The 22,204-nt window shown below is 47.9% G+C and overlaps 1 protein-coding gene across 5 annotated transcripts in view; it reads right to left on the bottom strand.

The window, feature by feature from the left end:
- The window catches only part of DAPK2 (death associated protein kinase 2), a 132,950-nt gene that overhangs the window by 44,616 nt on the left and 66,130 nt on the right, over positions 1–22,204 (bottom strand). For all 5 annotated transcript variants that reach the window (XR_009601200.1, XM_042252339.2, XM_027971760.3 and 2 more), the window contains exons 3-4: positions 8,992–9,213; positions 1,500–1,638 (exon numbers count right to left, since the gene is read on the bottom strand). Coding sequence is in view for 4 of the 5 variants with exons in the window: in XM_042252339.2 (XP_042108273.1) it covers positions 1,500–1,638; positions 8,992–9,213 (361 nt within the window). In the remaining variant the exon portion in view is untranslated. The remainder of the gene's footprint in view (positions 1–1,499; positions 1,639–8,991; positions 9,214–22,204) is intronic.

The raw sequence follows: 22,204 nt of genomic DNA, 5'->3' as shown, positions 1-22,204 counted from the left end.
CAGGCACGCCAAACCCTCTCTGGGCCAGACCTGCAGCCAGCGCTTGTGTGTCATCCTGGACTCTGCCCTCCCCCTCATCTCCCACATCTAATTAGGTACCTAATCAATCTTCAGAGCAACCTTAAAAGATCTTGAATCCATCCCTCCTCAAATTAATTTGGCACTTGCCACATCTCACCCAGATTACTGTCCCCATTCTATCTGTGCTCGCATTCAGAGGGATCTTTCTGAAATACACATCTGCTCTCTTCACCTCCCTGCTCACCTGGTCCCATATTGCTAAGAATAAAGTTCAAATTCCTTGGCTTAGCTCTCCGACCCTGAGTCTGCCTCCTGCTCTCCCCCAGGTTCTCCATTCAGCATATTCAACCTTTGTCTGAACTACCCTGAATGCTATTTCAGGACCATGTACCTGCTGACCTCTCTTCCTTATAAGGCCCTTCCCTCTGATAATGCCTGATAATCCTTCAAAATTCAACTCAAATAGCACCTCTTCCAAGAAGTCCTCTTAGATACCAGAGTCTGACTTAGATGTTTTCTTATTTAGACGCCCAGCCTCCATGTACTTCCCCCTATCATAGCACTTAGAGTTATTGATCTCTCTTTTCTGATTCCTGCACAAGTTCCTGGAAAAGAGGAACTAAGCTCAGAGAAGTCCTGAGTTGATTTTGTACCTGTAGCAACACCCAGGCACTCAGCACAATGGTTGAAACACCACAGGAATTTCTACATAGCAAAATGAGTGGGTCTCCTCCCTGGTAATTGGGTCCCCCTGATCACAGGTTGGAGGATCTTTATGCTTCACCTGTCTGTAAAGCCTCAATAGTCTATGAAACTGAGCTCAGCTACTACGGGAACCAGTCCTTTGACTCTGACCACACTCTTGCTTTGTGAAGTTCTATGTGGTCACAGTGAACTTTCTCGACCCTGAACGCCAGTGACCACAAATGATCAGTGGCCCCAGGAAACAGTTTCATGGCTACAGGAAGGGGTGAGGTAGGGGAACGCAGCCAGTGGTCACTGGGCTCTAAGATTTCCAACCTCTGGTCAAGGGATGCTTGTCACTGTTCTGGGTCCAGGGTGCCAGGCAACCTCAGCAGTACTCATCTGAATGCATCTAGCTCTGCTGGCTCGGGAGTGAATTCTTGGTTGCTGAAAAGTTCAGTCTTGTGAAATGGGTTTGGTTTCACATTTCCTGTCCTTGGCTCACTTATTTAAAAGTTACATCCCAAATGCTCCCTGCAAGAGATAAGGTACCTGTAGTCTGATTCAGAAGCTTCTTGCCATCAGCCCCTACGTGAATAAAACCTGATCTGTGGAATGAAACTCAGGACAGGGACACTCCTGGGCCATTATTTCTTTTCCAGGAGCTCAGAGTCTTCAACTGTAAGATGAGGGAGGAAGGTCAAGTGAGTGCTGACCCCTCCTGGCAATGATATTTGGAGAGACTGGGTCCATTCTTCCTGAACTGACTCTTTTCCCTTCCCCCCATCACTGACCTTGAGATCAAAGTGAGCGATTTTCTTGGCATGAAGGTAGTTCACCCCTTCCAGGATCTGCTTAATGAAGCTGGTGGCCTCCTCCTCACTCAGGGATTCCTTCTGGGCCAAGAAGTCGAAGAGCTCTCCTCCGGACACTCTGCAAGACACCGGTAGGGAGGGCCCAGGCCCAGTCAGCCCCATGTGCCAGAAGCCCATGCCCATGCTCCTGGCCCTGCCCTCAGGCACCCTGCGGGGTAGAACCCCCTCACCCACCTCTCGGGCTCAGTCCAGCCAGCACAGGGACTGACTTTGCTACTACTTCTATTTGCTGTGTTCCTCCCTTCAGACCACAAGAGACGGAACCCTCAGGTGACAGCAAAAGGGCCTCTGCTAACACTCTAGGCTCAGGTTCCTGGTTACCCTGGGTGCTCCCCTCCCGCCATACAACAGAGGTGACCAAGAACAGAAACAAGTGCTATGTCGGATGACAAAGAGCAACATATGCTGGGCCAGAAAATGGAGGCTTAGTTTCCAGTCCAGCCTTGCTACTGGCTTTGGACAACCGCCCCACCTCCTCGAGGCGGCCTCAGTTTCCTCACCTGAAAAATGGGCAGACTGACGATGATTGTTCCCAAAGCCCCTTTCTGTGACTTTATAGAAGGCATGACCTCTTCAAAGGCCTGTCCCTACCTTAACCATCAAGATCCATCCTTTACATTCATCTTAAAAACTCTAAAATACTGCTTTTGGGCTCACACTCCACTTTCCAGTACGTTATGGTTGATGTGACAGGAAGAGAGACCAACAGAGCAAAAAGAATCTCCCTTGTAAAGCCTAGTTTACAGTTTTACCTGAATTCGGGATTTAGGGTTGCCAGACAAAATGGGAGATTTTTATTTGCTAAATCTGGCAGTCCTACTGGGCTTGTTTGGCCCCTGCCACATGCTGAGGTATCCAGCCGGCATGCACATCTCAGGATCTGGGACATAGTCAATGCTCACCCCAGGAAAAGATCTCAGGAAGGGATCAGGGCCAGGCGATCCGGGAACTCAGGATCACCTGGAAAACTTGTTTAACATGCACATTTTCAGGTCCCACCACAGACCCTACCAAATTAGATTCCCCAGCAGCAAGGCCTCAGAACCTGTATTTTAGCAGAATAATGGTAATATAATAATAGCAACATAATAATGGTAACTGATAGTTAATGAATACTTGGAGCCTTATGTATACTTCTTGCACATTATCTCATTTAATCATCACAACACCCTATGAGCTAAAGGACTATTATTTTGCTATCTCACAGTTGAAGAGACAGGCTCAGAGAGGTTAAGTCACGTGTCCAAGGTCAGTCAGTGAGTGGCAGAATCAAGATTCAAACCCAAGCAGAATGACTCTCAACCATTATACCGTAAGAGACCTCTAATGATTTTCGAATGGCTTCTGTCCATTTTGGGAATCATTCACGCCCTGTCACCTAGTCCATCCAATTAAGGAGCCTCAAAATCTTTTTTCCTTTCTTTAAAAATATCCACATATGGACCCACTCATCAATCTTAGCATCATGAAACGCAGAACAACCAGACATGCCATGGTGTAATAGGGAATACACAGCAACACCTACAAAGTATTACAACTTGAAAACTGAAACTAAACCTTAGCTTAAGCATCTTGTTATAAAATCACTGCTGATGAGAAAAGGAAAACTCAAAGCCACCCCAAGCCCTGGGCTATCCTCTGACATCCCCGTCCAGCTGCATCAGTGCCCTCTCGCCCTGGGCTGTCAGTGTCTGGCTGGTTCTCTCCCCAGCTACATTACCTTTTGCTCTCACAGCACTGTGTGCAAGAAAGACATTCAAGACAAGGTGGATGAATAAAAGAACAAAGGAAAGAAACAAGACATTTAAAATAGCAACACAGCAAGACCTCTGTGCTCCCAATGCAGGAGGCATGGATTCCATTCCCACAAGCTTCAAGGTGCGGCCAAGAAATAAAATCAAATAAAACTTAAAAATAAAAGAAAACATTAATATGGCACAGAATATCCTATATAATAGAGAAGTGAAACCTTGGCATTTGCAAGAGACCTGTCGGAGTCCTTTGCAAATTTTCCAATCCACAGTGTCCCTTGGGAACACACAGGACCCAGCCCAAGCTTTGTTCTCTCATACTTGCAGCCTTGCTGAGTCATGGGAGGCTGTGACCTCGGGCATATACTGCCCTTCCTACCTTAAACTGAATGCTGCATAAAGGTAAAAGAATTCATGATAATGGAGATGTGTCCTTCACCCAAAGTTACTGATGTAAAGGCCCTGGCTGGGTGAGGACTTGGGGTGGGGGGTCAGTAATTAGCTGCTCTACCTGAAAGTGTGATCTGGGCAAGAGACCTGGACAGACATGGTCTCCTTTGGATGAAGAGAGGAACAGCTATGGTGGCCCTTAGAATTGCCCCTCAGTTCAGTTCAGTTCAGTCGCTCAGTCATGTCTGACTCTTTGCAACCCCATGAATTGCAGCACGCCAGGCCTCCCTGTTCATCACCAACTCCCGGAGTTCACTCAGACTCTCGTCCATTGAGTCAGTGATGCCTTCCAGCCATCTCATCCTCCGGCGTCCCCTTCTCCTCCTGCCACCAATCCCTCCCAGCATCAGAGTCTTTTCCAATGAGTCAACTCTTCGCATGAGGTGGCCAAAGTATTGGAGTTTCAGCTTTAGCATCATTCCTTCCAAAGAACACCTAGGACTGATCTTCTTTAAGATGGACTGGTTGGATCTCCTTGCAGTCCAAGGGACTCTCAAGAGTCTTCTCCAACACCACAGTTCAAAAGCATCAATTCTTCATCGCTCAGCTTTCTTCACAGTCCAACTCTCACATCCATACATGACTACTGGAAAAAGCATACCCTTGACTAGATGGACCTTTGTTGGAAAAGTAATGTCTCTGCTTTTGAATATACTGTCTAGGTTGGTCATAACTTTCCTTCTAAGGAGTAAGCGTCTTTTAATTTCATGGCTGCAGTCACCATCTGCAGTGATTTTGGAGGCCAAAAAAATAAAGTCTGACACTGTTTCCACTGTTTCCCCATCTATTTCCCATGAAGTGATGGGACCAGATGCCATGATCTTCGTTTTCTGAATGTTGAGCTTTAAGCCAACTTTTTCACTCTCTTCTTTCACTTTCATCAAGAGGCGTTTTAGTTCCTCTTCACTTTCTGCCATAAGGGTGGTGTCATCTGCATATCTGAGGTTATTGATAGAATTGCCCCTAGAGACTTGGAAAGTGGGAGGCTGATGAGCCTGCTGGGGTGATGGTACCAGCCCTGACACCCAGGGTGGGAACACTTGCATCAATTCTCAAGCGTGTCTTCTCAAGGGTATCAAGAAGCCTGGGTTTTGTTTCAACCCAGCTGTTACCCTTGCAATGTAGTTTGTCCCCAGAGCTTCTCAGCTCCAAGGCCTCTGCCCTGGAGTCACCCCCCTCCACCCAAGCTTCTCTCCTCTCACATCCCTAAACAATTTAACTTAGAGAGGAAAAGAAAAACCTAACAGCCTGGCCTCTGCTCTGCTCCCAGTCCCCAGGACTCAATGCACCCACTGAGGTATCACTTTCCACCAGCCTGGAGTCAAGAGGGCCCCAGAGGGGTCAGGAGCCTGGGACGGGAGGGCTGCCCAAACCTCCCAGAGCAGATCTACATTTTTCAAAGCCAGCTCCACAAGTGACATGAGTTAATTTCTTGAGAGTTTGAAAATATTCTTCATACCCTACAGAAGTCAACTCATACGCTGTACTGTGCTAAGTCACTCAGCTGTGTCCAACTCTTCATGACCCCCCATGGACTGCAGCCCGCCAGGCTCCTCTCTCCATGGGATTCTTCAGGTAAGAATACTGGAGTGGGTTGCCATGCCCTCCTTCAGGGGAAGCCAATTTATATGGATAGGTAAATCCTTCCCACCCCTGCTTTCATCAGTCCTATGAGAGGTGGCTGCAGCACTGGCCATCATGGACGGGGTAATAACAGTTGAAGGGGACTTAGATCAGGGCTTGGATGCCCTCCGAGCACTGGCCACTTCAGCAGGAAGCAGGAGGAAGCCCTGCACCAGAAAACAGTGCTGAGAGGTAACTCCATCCATGAAATCTGCAAATATCAACTGAGCAGATGGGCTCTGACACCTGTGTTTAAGTATCAGGCAAACCCATGAACCTAGTAGGGCACAGTGAGGACCAGAAGGCTGAAGGCTCCTGAGTAGCTCAACAGTGGTCACCAAGGTCACACAGAAGCCCACGGAAAGGGACTTCCCTGGTGGTCCAGTGTTAAGAATCTGCCTTGCAATGCAGGGGACACGGGTTTGATCCCTGGTCAGGGAACTAAGATTCCACATGTGGTAGAGCAACTAAAGCCTGTGAGCCACATCTAGAGAGTTCATGCTCTGCAATGAGAGACCCCACATGCCACAATGAAGATCCCAAATGCTGCAACGAAGACCCAATGCAGCCAAATAAATAACTATATTTTTAAAGCCCATGAAAAGCCCTTTTCTCCTGGAAGGTCCTTCTCTCAGACCCTGCTCACGCAAGGCTGTTTTAGCAATCCCTAGCACCACGGATTGGCACCCTGAGATAGTGAGACAGCTTGAGAGTAAAGGAGGAGATAGAGAAACTATGAACAGACAGAGCTTCACAGACAGAGCAGCTCAAGCAGATCACAGGAGGACCAGTGTGACGACTGACGTTCTAGGTGGTGATGGCTCACAACAAGAGGGCACGTAACTGCTCGCTAACCGTGGCTGGAGAAATGACCGTGACCTGCTTGGAGAAACAGGGACAGCTCAAGAACACCCTAGAGCCCAACTCTTAGGGTTCTACAAACAGATAGTAACAGAAAACTTCTCCAGCAATGACAGAAATGCCAATTAAAATGACCAAAAAAACCACAAAAAAAACAGCAAATATCATTTAGTAACTATAAAGGGCTTGGGAACTCCCTGGGGTTAGGGCTCCACACTTTCACTGTAGGGGCCATGGGTTGGATCCCTGGTCTGGGAACTAAGATGGCTCCCCCACCCCAAAAAATATATATACACACAATATAAGTATGTACATAAAACAAATATATATACATATTCAATATATATAGAGAGAAAGACAATAAATAATGAACCCTGCTTTAAAACAAATGCCCCAGGGTTGGCAAGGCTGCAGGGAGATGGGATATTCCCATGTTGCGGGTGGTACTGGTCAACCAAGACTGTCCTTGGTGAGGACACCAAGAGCCTAAAAATGTCAGCTTGGTCACTCCATTCCTGAGCATGTATCTTAAAAAAACTAATTCAAAAGAAAATGGGAAAATATGGGAAGAAAGTTGCTTTATGGCAATAAAATCTATAATGGTTAGAAACTGAAGAATCAAGTGTCCTACAACAAGGAGATACATGTATATAATTCAAGGAAACATGATACAGTCAGTGAAAAGGAAAAAAGTGTTCACGGCATTATGTGAACTTAATGGTGGAGGGCAAGTAGAGCAGGAAAACGTACTAGTACAGAGATTGTTCACAAACAGGTAAAGACTGAGAGGAGCCACAGGGACACATAAACGGCGGTGTTTGGGTGGTTGGCTTCTGAATATAACTTCTTTTTTAGTTGCTATAAGGTTTTTTTGGGCAATAGACTTAAAGAAACGGCCTGGCTTTCCCAGCAAAGGTGGGCTTGTCACTCTCTGCTGGGAACCAGCATGCCATCTGCTGACCGTTAGCCTTGGGACGCGTCACACCTCGGGCCATCCTGGAGGAACGCCCTCAGGCTTGTCTGAGCCAAGCAGGTGTGTACAATGACTAGTCCAACTGGCTGAGAGGTCCCTGGGAGACACATGGAGGACTGTGGAAGTTAGAGGAGGGAAAAGCATGGGTGATTCTGTGCACTGGAATGTTGAGTTGGATAATTTAAGAATCCAATGCAAGAGTATGCAAATGTCCATCTGCTACACAGATCTATAGCCTGGCAACACCAGAGCATGTTCTCAAATTAGAATGGTCTCCAACATCAGGTGGCCCACCCAACCTGCAGGTAGGTTAAGGATGGCTGCCAGCTTGACAGACGAGAGCTGAAGCTCAGAGGTGTGCGGTAACTTGCCTCAGGTCACAAAGTCAGGGGCTGCTGAGACAAATGACACTACTCCTCTGCTCACTGGGAGATGCCTCACACCTATGAGGCTCAGAACACTCCCAACACGGGGTCTTGCTGCTTGGCTGGACACAGCCATTGCCACTTGTGCCACAGTCCAGCTCAGACTCTATGGGCCGCTGGAGCCCCACATCCCCAGTCCGTGGAATTGTCTCCAGGAGGGACATCAGGTGCCCGACCAAACCCTGGAGTCGTGGAATTACCCATCCAAATTCCACCAGACTTGGAATGAAGGCTTCTCCAGCAGGCCCAGCCCGAGGCCATCCCACCTCACACACACAAGCAGTGTGGCCCCAGCCCTGGTCCCGCTACTTCGGCTGTAGGATCTAATAAGTGACCTGCACTTTAGTGTTCTTGTCTGTAACATGGAGATAATAAGTCTCTGTGTGATAGGATTGTTATGAGGATTAAATGAGATAATAGACATTCTTGGCAAAGTGAATACAAAGTCCTCTCAGGGTAAGTAGAACACTTCCCTCAATACAGCTTCTTAGGAAGTTGAACAAGATGACTCACATAAAGGACCTGGGCTTACAGCTGCTGCTGCTGCTAAGTCACTTCAGTGGTGTCCGACTCTGTGTGACCCCATAGACGGCAGCCCACCAGGCTCCCTGTCCCTGGGATTCTCCAGGCAAGAACACTGCAGTGGGTTGCCATTTCCTTCTCCAACACATAAAAGTGAAAAGTCAAGTCGCTCAGTCGTGTCCGACTCTTAGCCACCCCATGGACTGCAGCCTACTAGGCTCCTCCATCCATGGGAGCTCTCTAAATAATTGTTACTACAATAACCATTATTCTTGCCTGGACAATCCCAGGGACAGAGGAGCCTGGCGGGCTATATATAGTTCATGGGGTTGCACAGAGTGGGACACAACTGAGCAACTAAGTCCGTATGCACAATAATAATAAAGGCATCAGACACAGTACAATGGCAGGGGCTTTCCTGGGGAGGGGCTGGGGAAGGGCTTCGCAGAGCTGGGAGGGTGCTTGTTCTCTGAAAAACAGACTCTCTTTAATGGCCCTCCTGCTCCCCTCGTCCACCCTCTAACATGCTCACCAGCCAGGAAAGGACCCCAGCACTCGCCACTTCTTCCCTTTGATCTCCAGGGTCCAATGAAAGCCAGACCTAGACCCTGGCCCTCAGTCTCTGCTGCCTGGGTTCCGGAGGAGCGGGTAACTGAGGGTAACCGTCCCCTACTGACTTCATCTCCTCCGGGTGGAGCTTCTGGCCGGCAGGTTGCTGCTCCCTCTGGGGCCTGTGGCTGGACCGCACCTCCTCTGTCCCCCCAGGCCCAAGCCTGCTACCCACCGGGTCCCAGGCTCCCACTCACAGCTCGAGGATGAGTACCACGTCGGTGCGGTTCTCGAAGACGTCGTGCAGCGTGATGACGTTGGGGTGCAGGACCTTCCGCAGGATGCTCACCTCCCGCTCAATCTCCACCCGACACACGCCCCGCCGGCTGGCCGGGCTCTGCCGCTTTTTGATGAACTTGGCTGCGTACTCCAGCCCCGTGCTCTTCTCTCGGCACTTCTTCACAATGGCGAACTGGCCGCTGCAGGGACACAGACACACACAATGAGGTCATCACTGCGGTCATGGGAGAAGCGACCTGACCCCCCAGCTACAGCAACTCCTTCCTCCAGGGCAGGACAAGTCATGTCATCAGCCAGGATCCCCACCTGGCCATCATCTAGAGACGGAGACAGAGAAAGTTCTGGGCTCCCTTTCTGTTCCTATGAATCCTTTACCTTGTACTAGTGTTGTCATTCCCAGCGTACAGATGGGAACATGAGGCCCTGCAAGGCTACTGGTTTGATCCAGATGACACAGCTTCAGCTAGAACCTCTGTCTTGTATTCACAAGATGAAATCACAAGGTCCAGAGGTTTATACTACTTAATGGAAAGATTTTAAAGGAAAAGCAGGACTTCCCTGATGGTCCAGTGGTTAAGACTCTGAACTTCCACTACAGGGGGTTCAGATTTGATCCCTGGTCAAGGAACTAAGATCCTACAAGCCACAAGGTATGGAATGAATGAACAGTAAAAACAGTCAGCACAGTCAAACTGCTAATAGTAGCAATCATCTGTTTGGGCCTCCCTTGTCTGGAAGCAAGTACACACTCATCTGTTTAGAATTGTAAGGAGACAGCACCTCTCTAGTCTCACGTTTGCACCTTGGTTTCCAACCCTTCCCAACAAATAAAACCTCAGTTTCCTAACTCGAGCCAGGTAGCGGCTCAGACAATAAGAGGACAGAGCAAACACCAGGCTAAAGCACTCAAAGACAGGGCCAGAGGCTATGCCAGCGGGGCTGGGGGCATCCCGATGGAAGTGGGAATGGGGTGGAGGCACCCTAACTTTGTTAGTAACCACGGTGGGTGTTTGTCATGGTTAGAAGACAGATGGTCCATGGAATTTTCCAGGCCAGAATACTGGAGTAGGCAGCCATTCTCTTCTCCAGGGGATCTTATCAACCCAGGGATCAAATCCAGGTTTCCTGCATTGCAGGCAGATTCTTTACCAGCTGAGCCACCAGGCAAGCCCAAGAATACTAGAGTGGGTAGCCTATCCCTTCTCCAGTGGATCTTCCCAACCTGGGAATCGAACCAGGGTCTCCTGCATTGCAGGTGGATTCTTTACCAGCTGAATTGCCAGGGAGGCCCAGATAGCACCAGAGAATTGTAAAACATTAGGAAACTGAGGCACAGGAGACATCAAGTGACTCACCCAAGGTCATCACAGAGTTAATGGCAAAGCCAGGCCAAAGAGCCGAGGACCCTGCCCACTGTTCACAAAGCTGCTAAGACAGGTGAAGGAGTCAAGACTATGCTTAGTGCTCTTCAGGGCTGAGCCTGAATCCTTCACTTCAGGGACCTAGACAGCATCCATGAAATGGTGCAAACTTGGAAAACTCAGCAGTGGCCACAGGACTGGAGAAGGTCAGTTTTCATTCTGACCTCAAAGAAAGGAAACGCCAAAGAATGTTCAAACTACTGTACAATTGTGCTTATTTCACATGCTAGCAAGGTAATGTTCAAAATCCTTCAAGCTAGGCTTTAGCAGTATGTGAACCAAGAACTTCCAGATGCACAAGCTGGATTTAGAAAAGGCAGAGGAACCAGAGATTAAATTGTCAATATCTGTTGGATCATAGAAAAAGCAAGAGAACTCCAGAAAAATATCTACTTATGCTTCACTGACTATGCCTAAGCCTTTGACTATGTGGATCACAACAAAATGAAAAATTCTTAAAGAGATGGGAATACTAGACCACCTTACCTGCCTCCTGAGAAACCTGTATGCAGAAACCTGCCAAAGTGGCAGGTATTCCCAGGCCAGCCTTTCTGAGTGCTCTAAAGGCAGCCCCCTCCACACACACACCCAGGGAAGGGCAGCGGCCTTCACCATCACTGGGGGTGAGGTTAAGGCAATCATTGGGGACCACTCTCAGTCTTTGGAGACTACCCAATGGCCACCCTCCTGGGGATCCTCCCATTTCCCTTCCACCAATGTCCCAGGTTTGCCTGACACCCACAATACCTACTGCTTGAGACAGAAATCATAAAAAATTTAAGGTTCAGCTTAATGGCTTAACAAGGGGCTGCCAGACTCCGCACTTTGGATGTACTCTTCTTAGTAGTGCTGGGGTAAAAGTTACACACAAGAAAGTGCTCTGGATACAGTAAGTCCCCTACATAAGAAACAGTTCCATTTCAAAAGCCTGTTTGTAAACGCATTTTGTCTGTAAGTCTAACAAAGTTAGCCTAGGTACCTGACTAACACAATCAGCTATATAGTACTGTACTGTAATAGGTTTATAATACTTTTCACACAAGTAATACATTAAAAAACATAGCAAAGGAAACATTTTTAGTCTTACAGTATAGTACCTAGAAAAGTACAGTAGTGCAGTACAATAGCTGGTATACAGGGGCTGGCATTGCATGAACTGGCAAGAAGAGTTACTGACTAGAAGAGAGAGAGGAGGTGGGAGAGGGTAGAGCTGAAGGGTCATCAGCAACAGGAGATGGAGTGCAAGCTGCAATTTCACTCACACCTGACACTGATGCGACGCACGTTTGTATCTTCGAAAGTTTGCAACTTGAAGGTTCATATGTAGGGGACTTACTATGTTTGCCTCAGCCTCAGAAACTAGTAGTACATCTGAATCACTCCATTACTAGAATAATCCTCAGTGAGACAGCTTCAGAATAAATTCAAGTGATCAAAAAAACAGACCCTCAAGTAGAGCAAGTAAGGAATAAGAGATGCCAACCCTTAAACAGCTTTCTATGGCAACCATCGTAGAGATGTCACCAAACACCTGTTCACACATCCCTCCATCCCCTCTTCCGCCTTTACCCAGCGCTACCTGAGCATGTACTCTGTGCCAGGCTCTGCCTGCACAGCAAGGGGCAGGGACCAAAGACGCAGACATCAGGTACAGATGGAGCTCTGGGGAGGGAGAGGGCTCCAGTGGCTGGGCTGGGAAGGCTTCGTGGAGCCAGGTATATAGCACACTGTCTGCTAACTCTAAAATTTCAGCTATTTATGCCCCAAATACTGGTTCTGGGGTGGCTACACACAAGGGGCTGATGCAAGTGGGGTTAAATCAGGCCTCCCAAAGTCAGAGGGAACACATTCAGCAAGATCTCTGGTCCCTGGGAGCAGCTCTGGGCCGTGGGACATCAGGTCCCTTAGCAGGTGCCTGCAAACACTGGACAAAGCCTCGAGTCCCAGGCAGCTATGCATCTCCGAGTCAGGATGGCCACGCTCCTCTCCTCCCTGACACCTCAAGGAGTCTGGCATCAGCAGCCCTGAGGGATGGGAAAGCCAACGTGTAAGGATTTAAAACTATTTGTTTAAGTTTATGGAGCAGAGAGGTGGAGGCAGAGGATTTTTATAAAGCAGAGCTAAATATTTCAGATCACCTTGACAAAAAAGCTTTCCTTTCTCCTTAGAGGGAAACAGAGGCATTTTTCTGTATCACATGCCTGAAAAATTCCTCTAACTCTCAAAAAGCAAATGAGTGTTTGCTTTTGAGTGTTCTCTCTGTGAGAGCAGCTGAGGCAACTAGAGGTGACTGGGGTCAGGCCTAACATGAGCAGGCATCCTCCTCCCGCCAAAAGGAGGTATTTTGAGAGTGGATGACTAACACAGAGCCAAATGCCAGCCAATGCCACTCATCTTCCCTCTCTTTGCGAGACAAGGGTCCTCCACTCAACTTGCCCTGCTGCTGCTGCTGCTAAGTCACTTCAGTCGTGTCCGACTCTGTGCGACCCCACAGACGGCAGCCCACCAGGCTTCCCCGTCCCTGGGATTCTCCAGGCAAGAACACTGGAATGGGTTTGCCATTTCCTTCTCCAATGTATGAAAGGGAAAGGGGAAAGTGAAGCTGCTCAGTCGTGCCGACTAGTGACCCCAAGGACTGCAGCCTACCAGGCTCCTCCATCCATGGGAGTTTCCAGGCAAGAGTACTGGAGTGGGGTGCCATTGCCTTGGGGAGCCTCAAAGGGAGCCAAGACCACTCGCTGGTTTCCTCTCTCCTTGAACAAGTACTGGAATGTGTGGAGTATATGCTCCACTAGGCCAGCCCTGGGCACAAGGAGCAGGCTTCCAGGTCAGACAGGCCTGGTCTCAGGAGACTTACACTGTCACCTGGGGCCAGTGGTCACCCTCTCTGTGCATCAGTTTCCTCATCTGTAAAATGGGAACTGTGATTGCCTGCCAAGAAACTGTGAGGACTGGGAATATGTCAGGGGATACTTCCCTGACGGTCCAATGGCTAAGACTCAATGCTCCCAATGCAGGAGGCCCAGGTTCGATCCTTGGTCAGGGAACTAGATCCCACAGGCCACAACTAAAAGATCCCACACGCTGCCACTAAGACCCAGCACGGTCAAGTAAATAAATACTTTTTTAATTAAAAAAAAATACATCACATTGGCCTGCAGGCAAATCTAATAAACAGTGACTAGTATCACTGTTGGAGAAGGCAATGGCAACCTACTCCAGTACTCTTGCCTGGAAAATCCCATGGACGGAGGAGCCTGGTGGGCTGCATTCCATGGGGTCGGGAAGAGTCGAACACGACTGAGTGACTTCACTTTCACTTTTCACTTTCATGCACTGGAAAAGGCAATGGCAACCCACTCCAGTGTTCTTGCCTAGAAAATCCCAGGGACAGGGGAGCCTGGTGGACTGCCGTCTATGGGGTCTCACAGAGTCAAATACGACTAAAGTGACTTAGCAGTAGCAGCAGCAGTATTGCTGTTATTAGTTTGTTGCTCATGTGAAGGCAGAAGTAAGTCACTGATTCACATGGACTGCAATGTGTGGCCAGGGCATCAGTGCAATTTTAACACACATCCCCACCCCACCCTACTCTCTGATGATTCCAGTGCACTCTCAATTTTGGGTTTATCTTCATTTTAAGCAATTCACCAACTCTATTCATCCTTAGAGCAGTGGTTCTCAACCCTGGTGGCACACCAGAATCACTGGGAAATCTTAAAGTTACTGCTGCCTGGATCCACCTCCAAAGCTTCTGATTTACTCAGACTGGGAATCAAGATTTTTTTTAAAACTTTCTGGGACTTTCCTGGTGGTGCAGTGGATAAGAATCCACCTTCCAATCCAGGGGACACAGGTTTGATTCCTGGTCCAGGAAGATTCCACATGCAGCAGAACAATGAAGCCCGTGCGGCACAATTACTTAGCTTGTACTCTAGAGCCTTCAAGTTGTAACCACTGAAACCCACGCACCTAGAGTCTGTGCTCCACAGCAAGAGACACCACCTCAGTAAAAAGCCAAAGCACTGCAATGAAGGGCAGCCCTCTACTCGCCACAACTAGGGAAAGCCTGCACAAAGCAACAAAGACCCAGTGCAGCCAAACATAAATAAATCAGCTTTCTGGGTGACCCCGATGTGTAGCCAGGGCTGAGAACCACCGAGTTACAACAGTCCTCTGACAATCTCCATTTTCCCAGATGAAAAAAAGTACACCACTGTAACTCATGTTATTCCTTGTCCTTCTCAGTATTGATATATTACCCTCTCCCTTAGATCTTTGATCTGACCATGAGAAGGAGGGAGAGAGGAGAGAAAAGGGAGATGGGAGTGTTGTCTGTTTCACCAGGACAGGTTTTGCTTGATTTGCAAATCAAGACAGAAGAGGACCCTGGGCTCTGGGGAGTAACAGGAACGGAAGTTTGCTGTGGGACATCCCCTGGTCCCTGTACCCACAGTAGAGACACAAAAGCCAGACCTGAGATGGCTCTGTCACACCCATCAGAAGGCACTGGCAGACCCATAGGCAGATGGAAGCAGTGATGGTTATGGGCCTTTTTCTGCCCATTAGGAAGGCTCTGAAGCCAGAAATTCAGCCCCAAGGGTGCAGGAGTTGCTCAGCTATGCTATAGGACCAGGGGTAGACAGGGAGAGCCCCTCTAGGTTAAGACAGAGCAGAGGGGAGCCAGCCAATCATAAGGGAAGTGACTGTCAACACAGATTTAAAAATCCTGGGAATACTGAAACACAATGCACATACGCAGAGCCTATCCCTCCAACAGTCGGTTCCTAACTCTAATGCAGCAAAGGGAGGGTAGTCACGAGGTCCAATTTCTGACCCTGACCTGCCCCCAAAGCTTTGTGGGCTTGGACAAGGAGCTGCCTTTTCAGTCCATTTTCCTTCACCTGCCAGAAAGCTTCTGAGGGGAATTCCCTGACAGTCCAGTGGTTAGGACTTGGTGTCACTGCCATGGCCTGGATTCAACCCCCAGGTTCCCATAAGCGTGTGGCACAGCCAAAAGAAAGAAGGTTCCCGAGAGTCCACGACAACTCTGAGCAGTGTTTTCTCTTCACTCTCCAAATTCCATCTCTGGGCTGATGTCTGGAGTCTTGGGTTCTGGCCGGATCCCAGCTGCTAACTGGTCATGAGCCTGGGTAGTCTGTTCACCTCCCTGGGCCTCAAGGTCCTCCCTTGTCAAATGAGAATGAGAAAACCCAGCCTGACCACCTCACAGGGGAAATCAGAGATAACTCTCCAGAAAGGACTAAGCCATCCGACTAGTAGAAAGGCAGGAGGCAGGACTGGGTGGAACTCTGTGCCTGAGGCTGGTTTGCAAAAGTCACGCAGGAGAGTTTCACGAAGGACAGAAAATCCGCAAGACACAGGACCTAATTTCCCTGCTCCTCCCAACAGCTCTCCTGCAATTATATCAGGAACACGCCCCTCTTCCTGACAGAGGACCCAGCTCCTCCCTTATTCAGTGTCCCTGGAGGACAGAGCAGGCTGTGTGAAGATTAGTGTCACAGACAGGACTTGGCAGGGCCCCGGGGAAGCAGGGCCACCCCATCAGGGTCTCCTGTTGTCTGTCCAGGAATCAGATGAGGAGGAGTAAACCTGGAACTGCTTCTCAGAACTCAAAAATGGTTTGGGACCTTCCTGGTGGTACAGTGGTTAAGAATCTGCCTTCCAGGGGCTTCGCTGGTGGCTCAGTGTTTAAGAATCCACCTGCCAGTGCAGGAGACACGAGTTTGATCCCTGATCCAGGAAGATCCTACATGCCGCAGAGCAACTGAGCCTGTGAGCCACAATTATTGAGCTTGTGCTCTTGAGCTCAAAAACTGCAACCACTGAGCTCACGTACTGCAACTACTGAAGCCTGTTTGCCCAAGATAAGCCACCACAATAAGAAGCCTGTGCATTACAACTAGAGAGTAGCCCACACAGCAGCGAAGACCCAGAACAGCCAAAAATAAATATTAATTAATTAATTAAATTATTTTCAAAAAAATTCAGGGACGTAGGTTCAACCCCTGGTTGGGGAACTAAGATCCCAAATGCCATGGGGCAGCTAAGCCTGTGCCAGAACTAGGGAAACCCATGTACCTCGAGGAAGACCCAGTACAGCCAAAATAAAATAAATAAACAATATTTTTCAAAACCAGCTCCTAAGTTTCAGGGAAGAGCCCGGCTCAACTGTCCCTGAATTCTTTACCACCAAAGAAGAGTAATCTGGGTGTGAGCTAAATCTCACACCTGGGATAGATTTTTTATAGCAATGTGGACATCACAACATTTACATCCAGCTTTTCTCTCTTCAAGCTAATTTTACTTTTATCCTCTCTTAAATATTGCTAGCACCATTCTTAGCTCCATTTTACAGATCAGAAAACAGAGGCTTAGGAAGGTTAAGTGACTTGCGAGTTGGACCAGGTAGCAGGCCCTGATAGAGGGACGAGGACATAAAGTCATGTCAACCAACTCCAGCTTCAGTGAGACTCTCGAGGTAACTAGCCAGCAGTGATGTACCAAGCAGTAAGGAAGGGGCCCACCCCAGAACAGAGGAGAATTTTATCATTGATATTACTAACAATTGCCAATGCATGGTGATAATAAAAAGTAGACTGATTTGAGGAGACTTCCTGGGTGGTCCAGTGGTTAAGAATCCACCTTGCAATGAAGGGGAATTAGGTTTGATCCCTGCTCAGGGAATTAAGATCCCACATGCTATCAGGCTCTCGTGGAGCCCCATGGAACCCTCTATGCGCTGCAATGAAAGATCCTGTGTGACTCAACAAAGACACCATGTACCTCAACTAAGACTCGATACAGTCAAGTAAATAAACAGTTGTTGTTGTTTTTAAAGTAGACTGGGGACTTTCCTGGTGGTCCAGTGGTTCAGAATCCACCTGCCAATGCAGGGGACACTAGTTTGATCCCTGGTCTAGGAAGATCCCACATGCCGTGGAGCCTTTGCACCATAACTACTGAGTTCATGAGCTGTAACTACTGAAGCCCGACTCTAGAGCCATGCTCTGCAACAAAAGAAGCCACTGCAGTAAGAAGCCCATTCACCACAACCAGAGAGTAGCCCCTGCTTGCCACAACTAAATAAAGCCCTCGTGCTGCAACGAAGCCAAAAATAAATCAACTACTTTTGAAAAGAAAATCATTTTTTTAAAAAAAAGTAGAATAAGTTTTATTCGATTTTTATCATTGGTTTTGAATTCTCAAAAGACAATGCACCTCTCATGGCCAGAATTGAGACAGACCACTCCCACGGTCCACCCACTCCCACCAGATTGGCTATGGCCAACCAAAAATAAATCAATTACTTATGAAAAGAAAATCATTTTTTTAAAAAAAGTAGAATAAGTTTTATTTGATTTTTATCATTGGTTTTGAATTCCTAAAAGACAATGTACCTCTCATGGCCAGAATTGAGACAGACTACTCCTACAGTCCACCCACTCCCACCAGGTTGGCTATGGCCAACTAGACTTGTTCTTACAACGCCCCAGGGCTGACTGCCAAAGGCGTTTTTAAGGTTTATGGATAGAGTGGGTCTAACTCATTCTCTCTCTCAGTCAACTCTAAAGTGCCCATGAATCTAGTAACTCGCCCCAAAGTCCCCAGTTGATCAAAGTGGAGGTGAGGCATAGCTGCGCAAAATACAGACCAGGGAGGAGATGTCATGGGAGGTGAGAGGTATCAAGTGGGAAGTGCTCCAGGTCAGAGGGGTGTGGGGCCCAGGTTCCTCCTCCCGCTTCCCCCAAGCAGTCACTGCAGTTCCTCTTCCCACACTGGAGAACAATGGGCCACGACTACTCTGGAATTACCCTGCAGGTGTGCAGTGCCACAGGGCCGGACAGTGCTTAGAAGTTTCCAGTCAAGGCCACCCCAGGTGCAGCCCGGGAAGTGGGGGAATGGAACCTTCAGCCAGCATGTGTCAAAGGCGTGAGCAGGAGGAGCTCAAATCCACAGTCCACAGGAACCAGATCAGCCCAATCCCAGAGGACCCCCCCCTGATCCCAGGGCAAGAGCCCGTCTGGGGATGGTGTCACCAGCCACCTCCCCACTCCTCTGCCTGGCCAAACTTGACTGACCCGGCCTCTTAGCGTGCCCCCCACCCTCACCTTACACACACACACACACACACACACACACACACACACACACACACCGCACACAAACACACCATCCTTTTCAATACATCCCATCTCCAGTCCGCCACTCCCATGAACAAAGATATTCCTCCCATCACCATAGCAAAAAATCTGTTTCTGGTCTCCTAGACGTAATTCCAGGATTTACAGTCAATAGACCGAGGTTCTATTTCTAGCTCTATTACTTTTAGTAAATCATGTGACTCTGACCCTCAGTTTCCTTGTGTGCAACACAGATATAAGAATATTCCAATCTCACCTTTCATCTGCAGTGTCTGCCCAGGCTGCAGTGTCCCTGCCAAGCCCTGAACATGTGCATGGGGGCCAGCTGTGAATTCAGGGCAGATGTAGCTCCAGGATGGGGTCTTGGCCAAGGGCATCCTTGGCCCTCCTGAAGAAAGGAAACTAGCAGCAGGTGGATAGTCTGTTTTGCAGTTATCCGATGCCTTTACCTGAATGAGAAACCCTCCCCCACTGGGACCATGGAGGTCAGACAGCCCTCTGTGACACCAAGATAAGTAATAGTTGAAATAAATATTATTAAATGCAAAGTGAACTTTTGCATTAAGATTTTGGATGATACATCAAATTTTAATTGAGAAAACAGAACTCCAGAGGAATGAATTCTGCAGGCCCCAAAGAGACATGAGACGGTGGCTCGGTGCCTAGGAATTCACACAAAGGAAAACTATCTGGATCCCACTGAGGATACTACATTTAGTCATCATTGTCTCCTTAGGCTTCTCTTGGCTGTGACAGCTTCCTTGACTTTCCTTGTTTTTGATGCCTTCACATTTTGAGTAAGGCATTTTGTAGGAAGTTTCTCAGTTTGATTGAGTTTTCTCATAATTAGGATTTGGGGATTTAAAATCTTAAGGGATTTTGAAAGGAAGACCACAGAGGTAAAGGACTATTCTCATGTCATATTAAGATACACACTATCAATATGACTTATTACTGTTGATGTTAACCTTGATCACCTGGCTGAGGTCTTATTTGCAGGCTTTTTCCACTGTAAAGTTATCCTGCTCCCTGACACTCCATTCTTTGGAATGAAGTCACTGTGTGCTGCCCACACTTAAGACGAGGCAGTTGTAGTATTCTTTCTTTTATAATATATATACATACATATATATACATATTATTGAACTATAGTTGATTCACAATGTTGCATTAGTTTCTGCTATACAGCAGAGTGAATCAGTTATATATATGCATGTATCTACTCTTTCTGAATCTGCCTGCATTGAAGGAGACCTCGGTTTGATTCCTGGGTCAGGAAGATCCCCTAGAGAAGGAAATGGCAACTCACCCCAGTATTCTTGCCTGAAGAATCCCATGGACAGAGGAGCCTGGAAGGCTACAGTCGGTGGGCGGGGGCGGGGGGGGGGGGGGGGGCGGTCACAAGAATCAGAGACGACTTAGTGACTAAACCACCACCACTCTTTTTAAGATTCTGTTCCCATTTAGGTCATGCAGACTGCTGAGTAGAGTTCCCTGTGCTATACAGTGGGTGATTGTTGGTTGTCTATTTTATATACAATAGTGTGGAGCTGTGGTATTTTTAAGGGTGAAAGATTTACATCAGTTAATTGAAATTCTATAGCAAGAAGTTAGTCTCCTCTCTCATTTAGCAAATGTATATTTATATGCCCGCCAAAAGAATATTCCAATCTCACCATGTTATAATGAGAAAGAAATGAGATAGCTATGTGAAAGCACTAAGGAAACTCTCTCTCTGTGAATGTGAATTATTCCTTCCAGCCAGTGGATTGACACATCTGGATCATGGTCTCCATTTCCAGTCCCAGCCTTGAACCTGATTTAGCACCTGTGAACCCCATCCTCAGATCCCAGCTTAAAAAGACTGTGTGGGGGAAAACTGAGGCAGCTGAAAGGCAGGGTCCCCGAGTGGTGCCAGGATCCAGGAAGGCAGAAAACACTTCTGGACACAGTCATCTGAGGTCAGGGTAAACAAGGGATCAGATATTCAGGAAGCCAAAATAGGGTGAAGAAATATAAGGTTCCCAGAAGGGGGAACACATGGCAAGTCAAGATTCCAGGCCCAGGAGATGAGAATAAGGAGCAAAAGTTTACGAGATGCCAGGGGGGCAGCATGTCAGGAACTAGGTGTGCAAGCAAGGAATGAGAGACCCGTGGGATCAGCAGCCCAGCCATGTGGCATGTGGAGCTGCAGCAGACAGAAATACCAGCACAAGAGCGGCAAACACAAGAGGCCCAGGGCTGTTCAAAGGGCCTTTGCTCCCAGCATGTGAGCCAAACCACTGTCTATGAGCCCACTTCCCATCCCTGACCATGTTGCCCATAACTTTCTAGTCTCATGATGATGGTTTTAAGATTTATTTGAGGTGTGGAACCCTCTCTCTAACAAACTGTGCAAAGAAGCTCACTATGTAAAACATAGAAAAAGCAGTGCTTCTTTTTGGAGAGAGATACTAAGAGTTGGACCATAAAGAAGGCTGAGCACTGAAGAATTGATGCCTTTGAATTGTGGTGGTGGAGAAGACTCTTGAGAGTCCCTTGGACTGCAAGAAGATCAAACCAGTCAATCCTAAAGGAAATCAACTCTGAATATTCATTGGGAGGACTGATGCTGAAGCTGAAGCTCCAATACTTTGGCCACCTGATACAAAGAATCGACTCATTGGAAAAGGCCCTTATGCTGGGAAAGAGCAAAGGCCAAAGGAGAAGAAGGTGGCAGAGGATGAGATGGTTAGACAGCATCACCAACTCAATAGACATGAATCTGAACAAACTCTGGGAGACACTGAAGGACAGGAAAGCCTAGAGTGCTGCAGTGCATGAGGTTGCAAAGAGACACAACTTAGCGACTAAACAACAACAACTCACAGGCTACCTACTCAGAACCCAACCACATGATGCCCAAAGGGGCTTTCTGGAACCCAAGGGTTTCAGGGAACATGATTTGAGAAGTCTACTCAAGAGCATGGAAGCATGCTCTTTGATGATCCCAAAGCAATTTCAAACTGTAAGGAAAAAGGGAGGGAAAAAAAAGGAGAAACATAAAACACTGATGAGATAATTCTCAAAATTATATCTATTCTTTTCAAGAGTTACTCTGGGACTTTTCTGTGGTCCAGTGGTTAGCTCCCAATGCAGGGGACCCACGTTTGATCCCTGGTCAGGGGATTAGAGCCTGCCTGCTGCAACTAAGTGCTCACTAAAGATGCTGCTGCCACAACTAAGAGCCAGTGCAGCCAGAATAAACACATAAGGAAATGTTAAAAAAAAAAGTTACTCTGACCACACCAAACTCAGGATCAACAGTAAGGAACACACTTTGGGATTAAGTATCAGGAACCAGAAGTTTCCAGGGAGCTAAACCCTGACCTACAAATAGCCCCTATCCATCACGTCACAGGTGTCTGCCTGTGCTGGCTAGTGGCAGCTGCCTGCACGGCTTAGCTCATTCAGTTCCCTGTCCCTCAGACTAACTTCCTTCCTTTGACTCTTTATTTGGGGGCTGGGAGGCACACAGAAAAAATTCCTAAAGCACAAAAAGGAAGGAATTGTTGAGCAGAGCCAAGTCAGGCTGAGCTATGATT

Source organism: Ovis aries, chromosome 7 (assembly GCF_016772045.2).
Source record: "Ovis aries strain OAR_USU_Benz2616 breed Rambouillet chromosome 7, ARS-UI_Ramb_v3.0, whole genome shotgun sequence".
NCBI classification, from domain to species: Eukaryota; Metazoa; Chordata; class Mammalia; order Artiodactyla; family Bovidae; genus Ovis; species Ovis aries.
The sequence above is the reverse complement of the archived record's forward strand: the minus strand, read 5'-3'. Positions and strand labels throughout refer to the sequence as shown.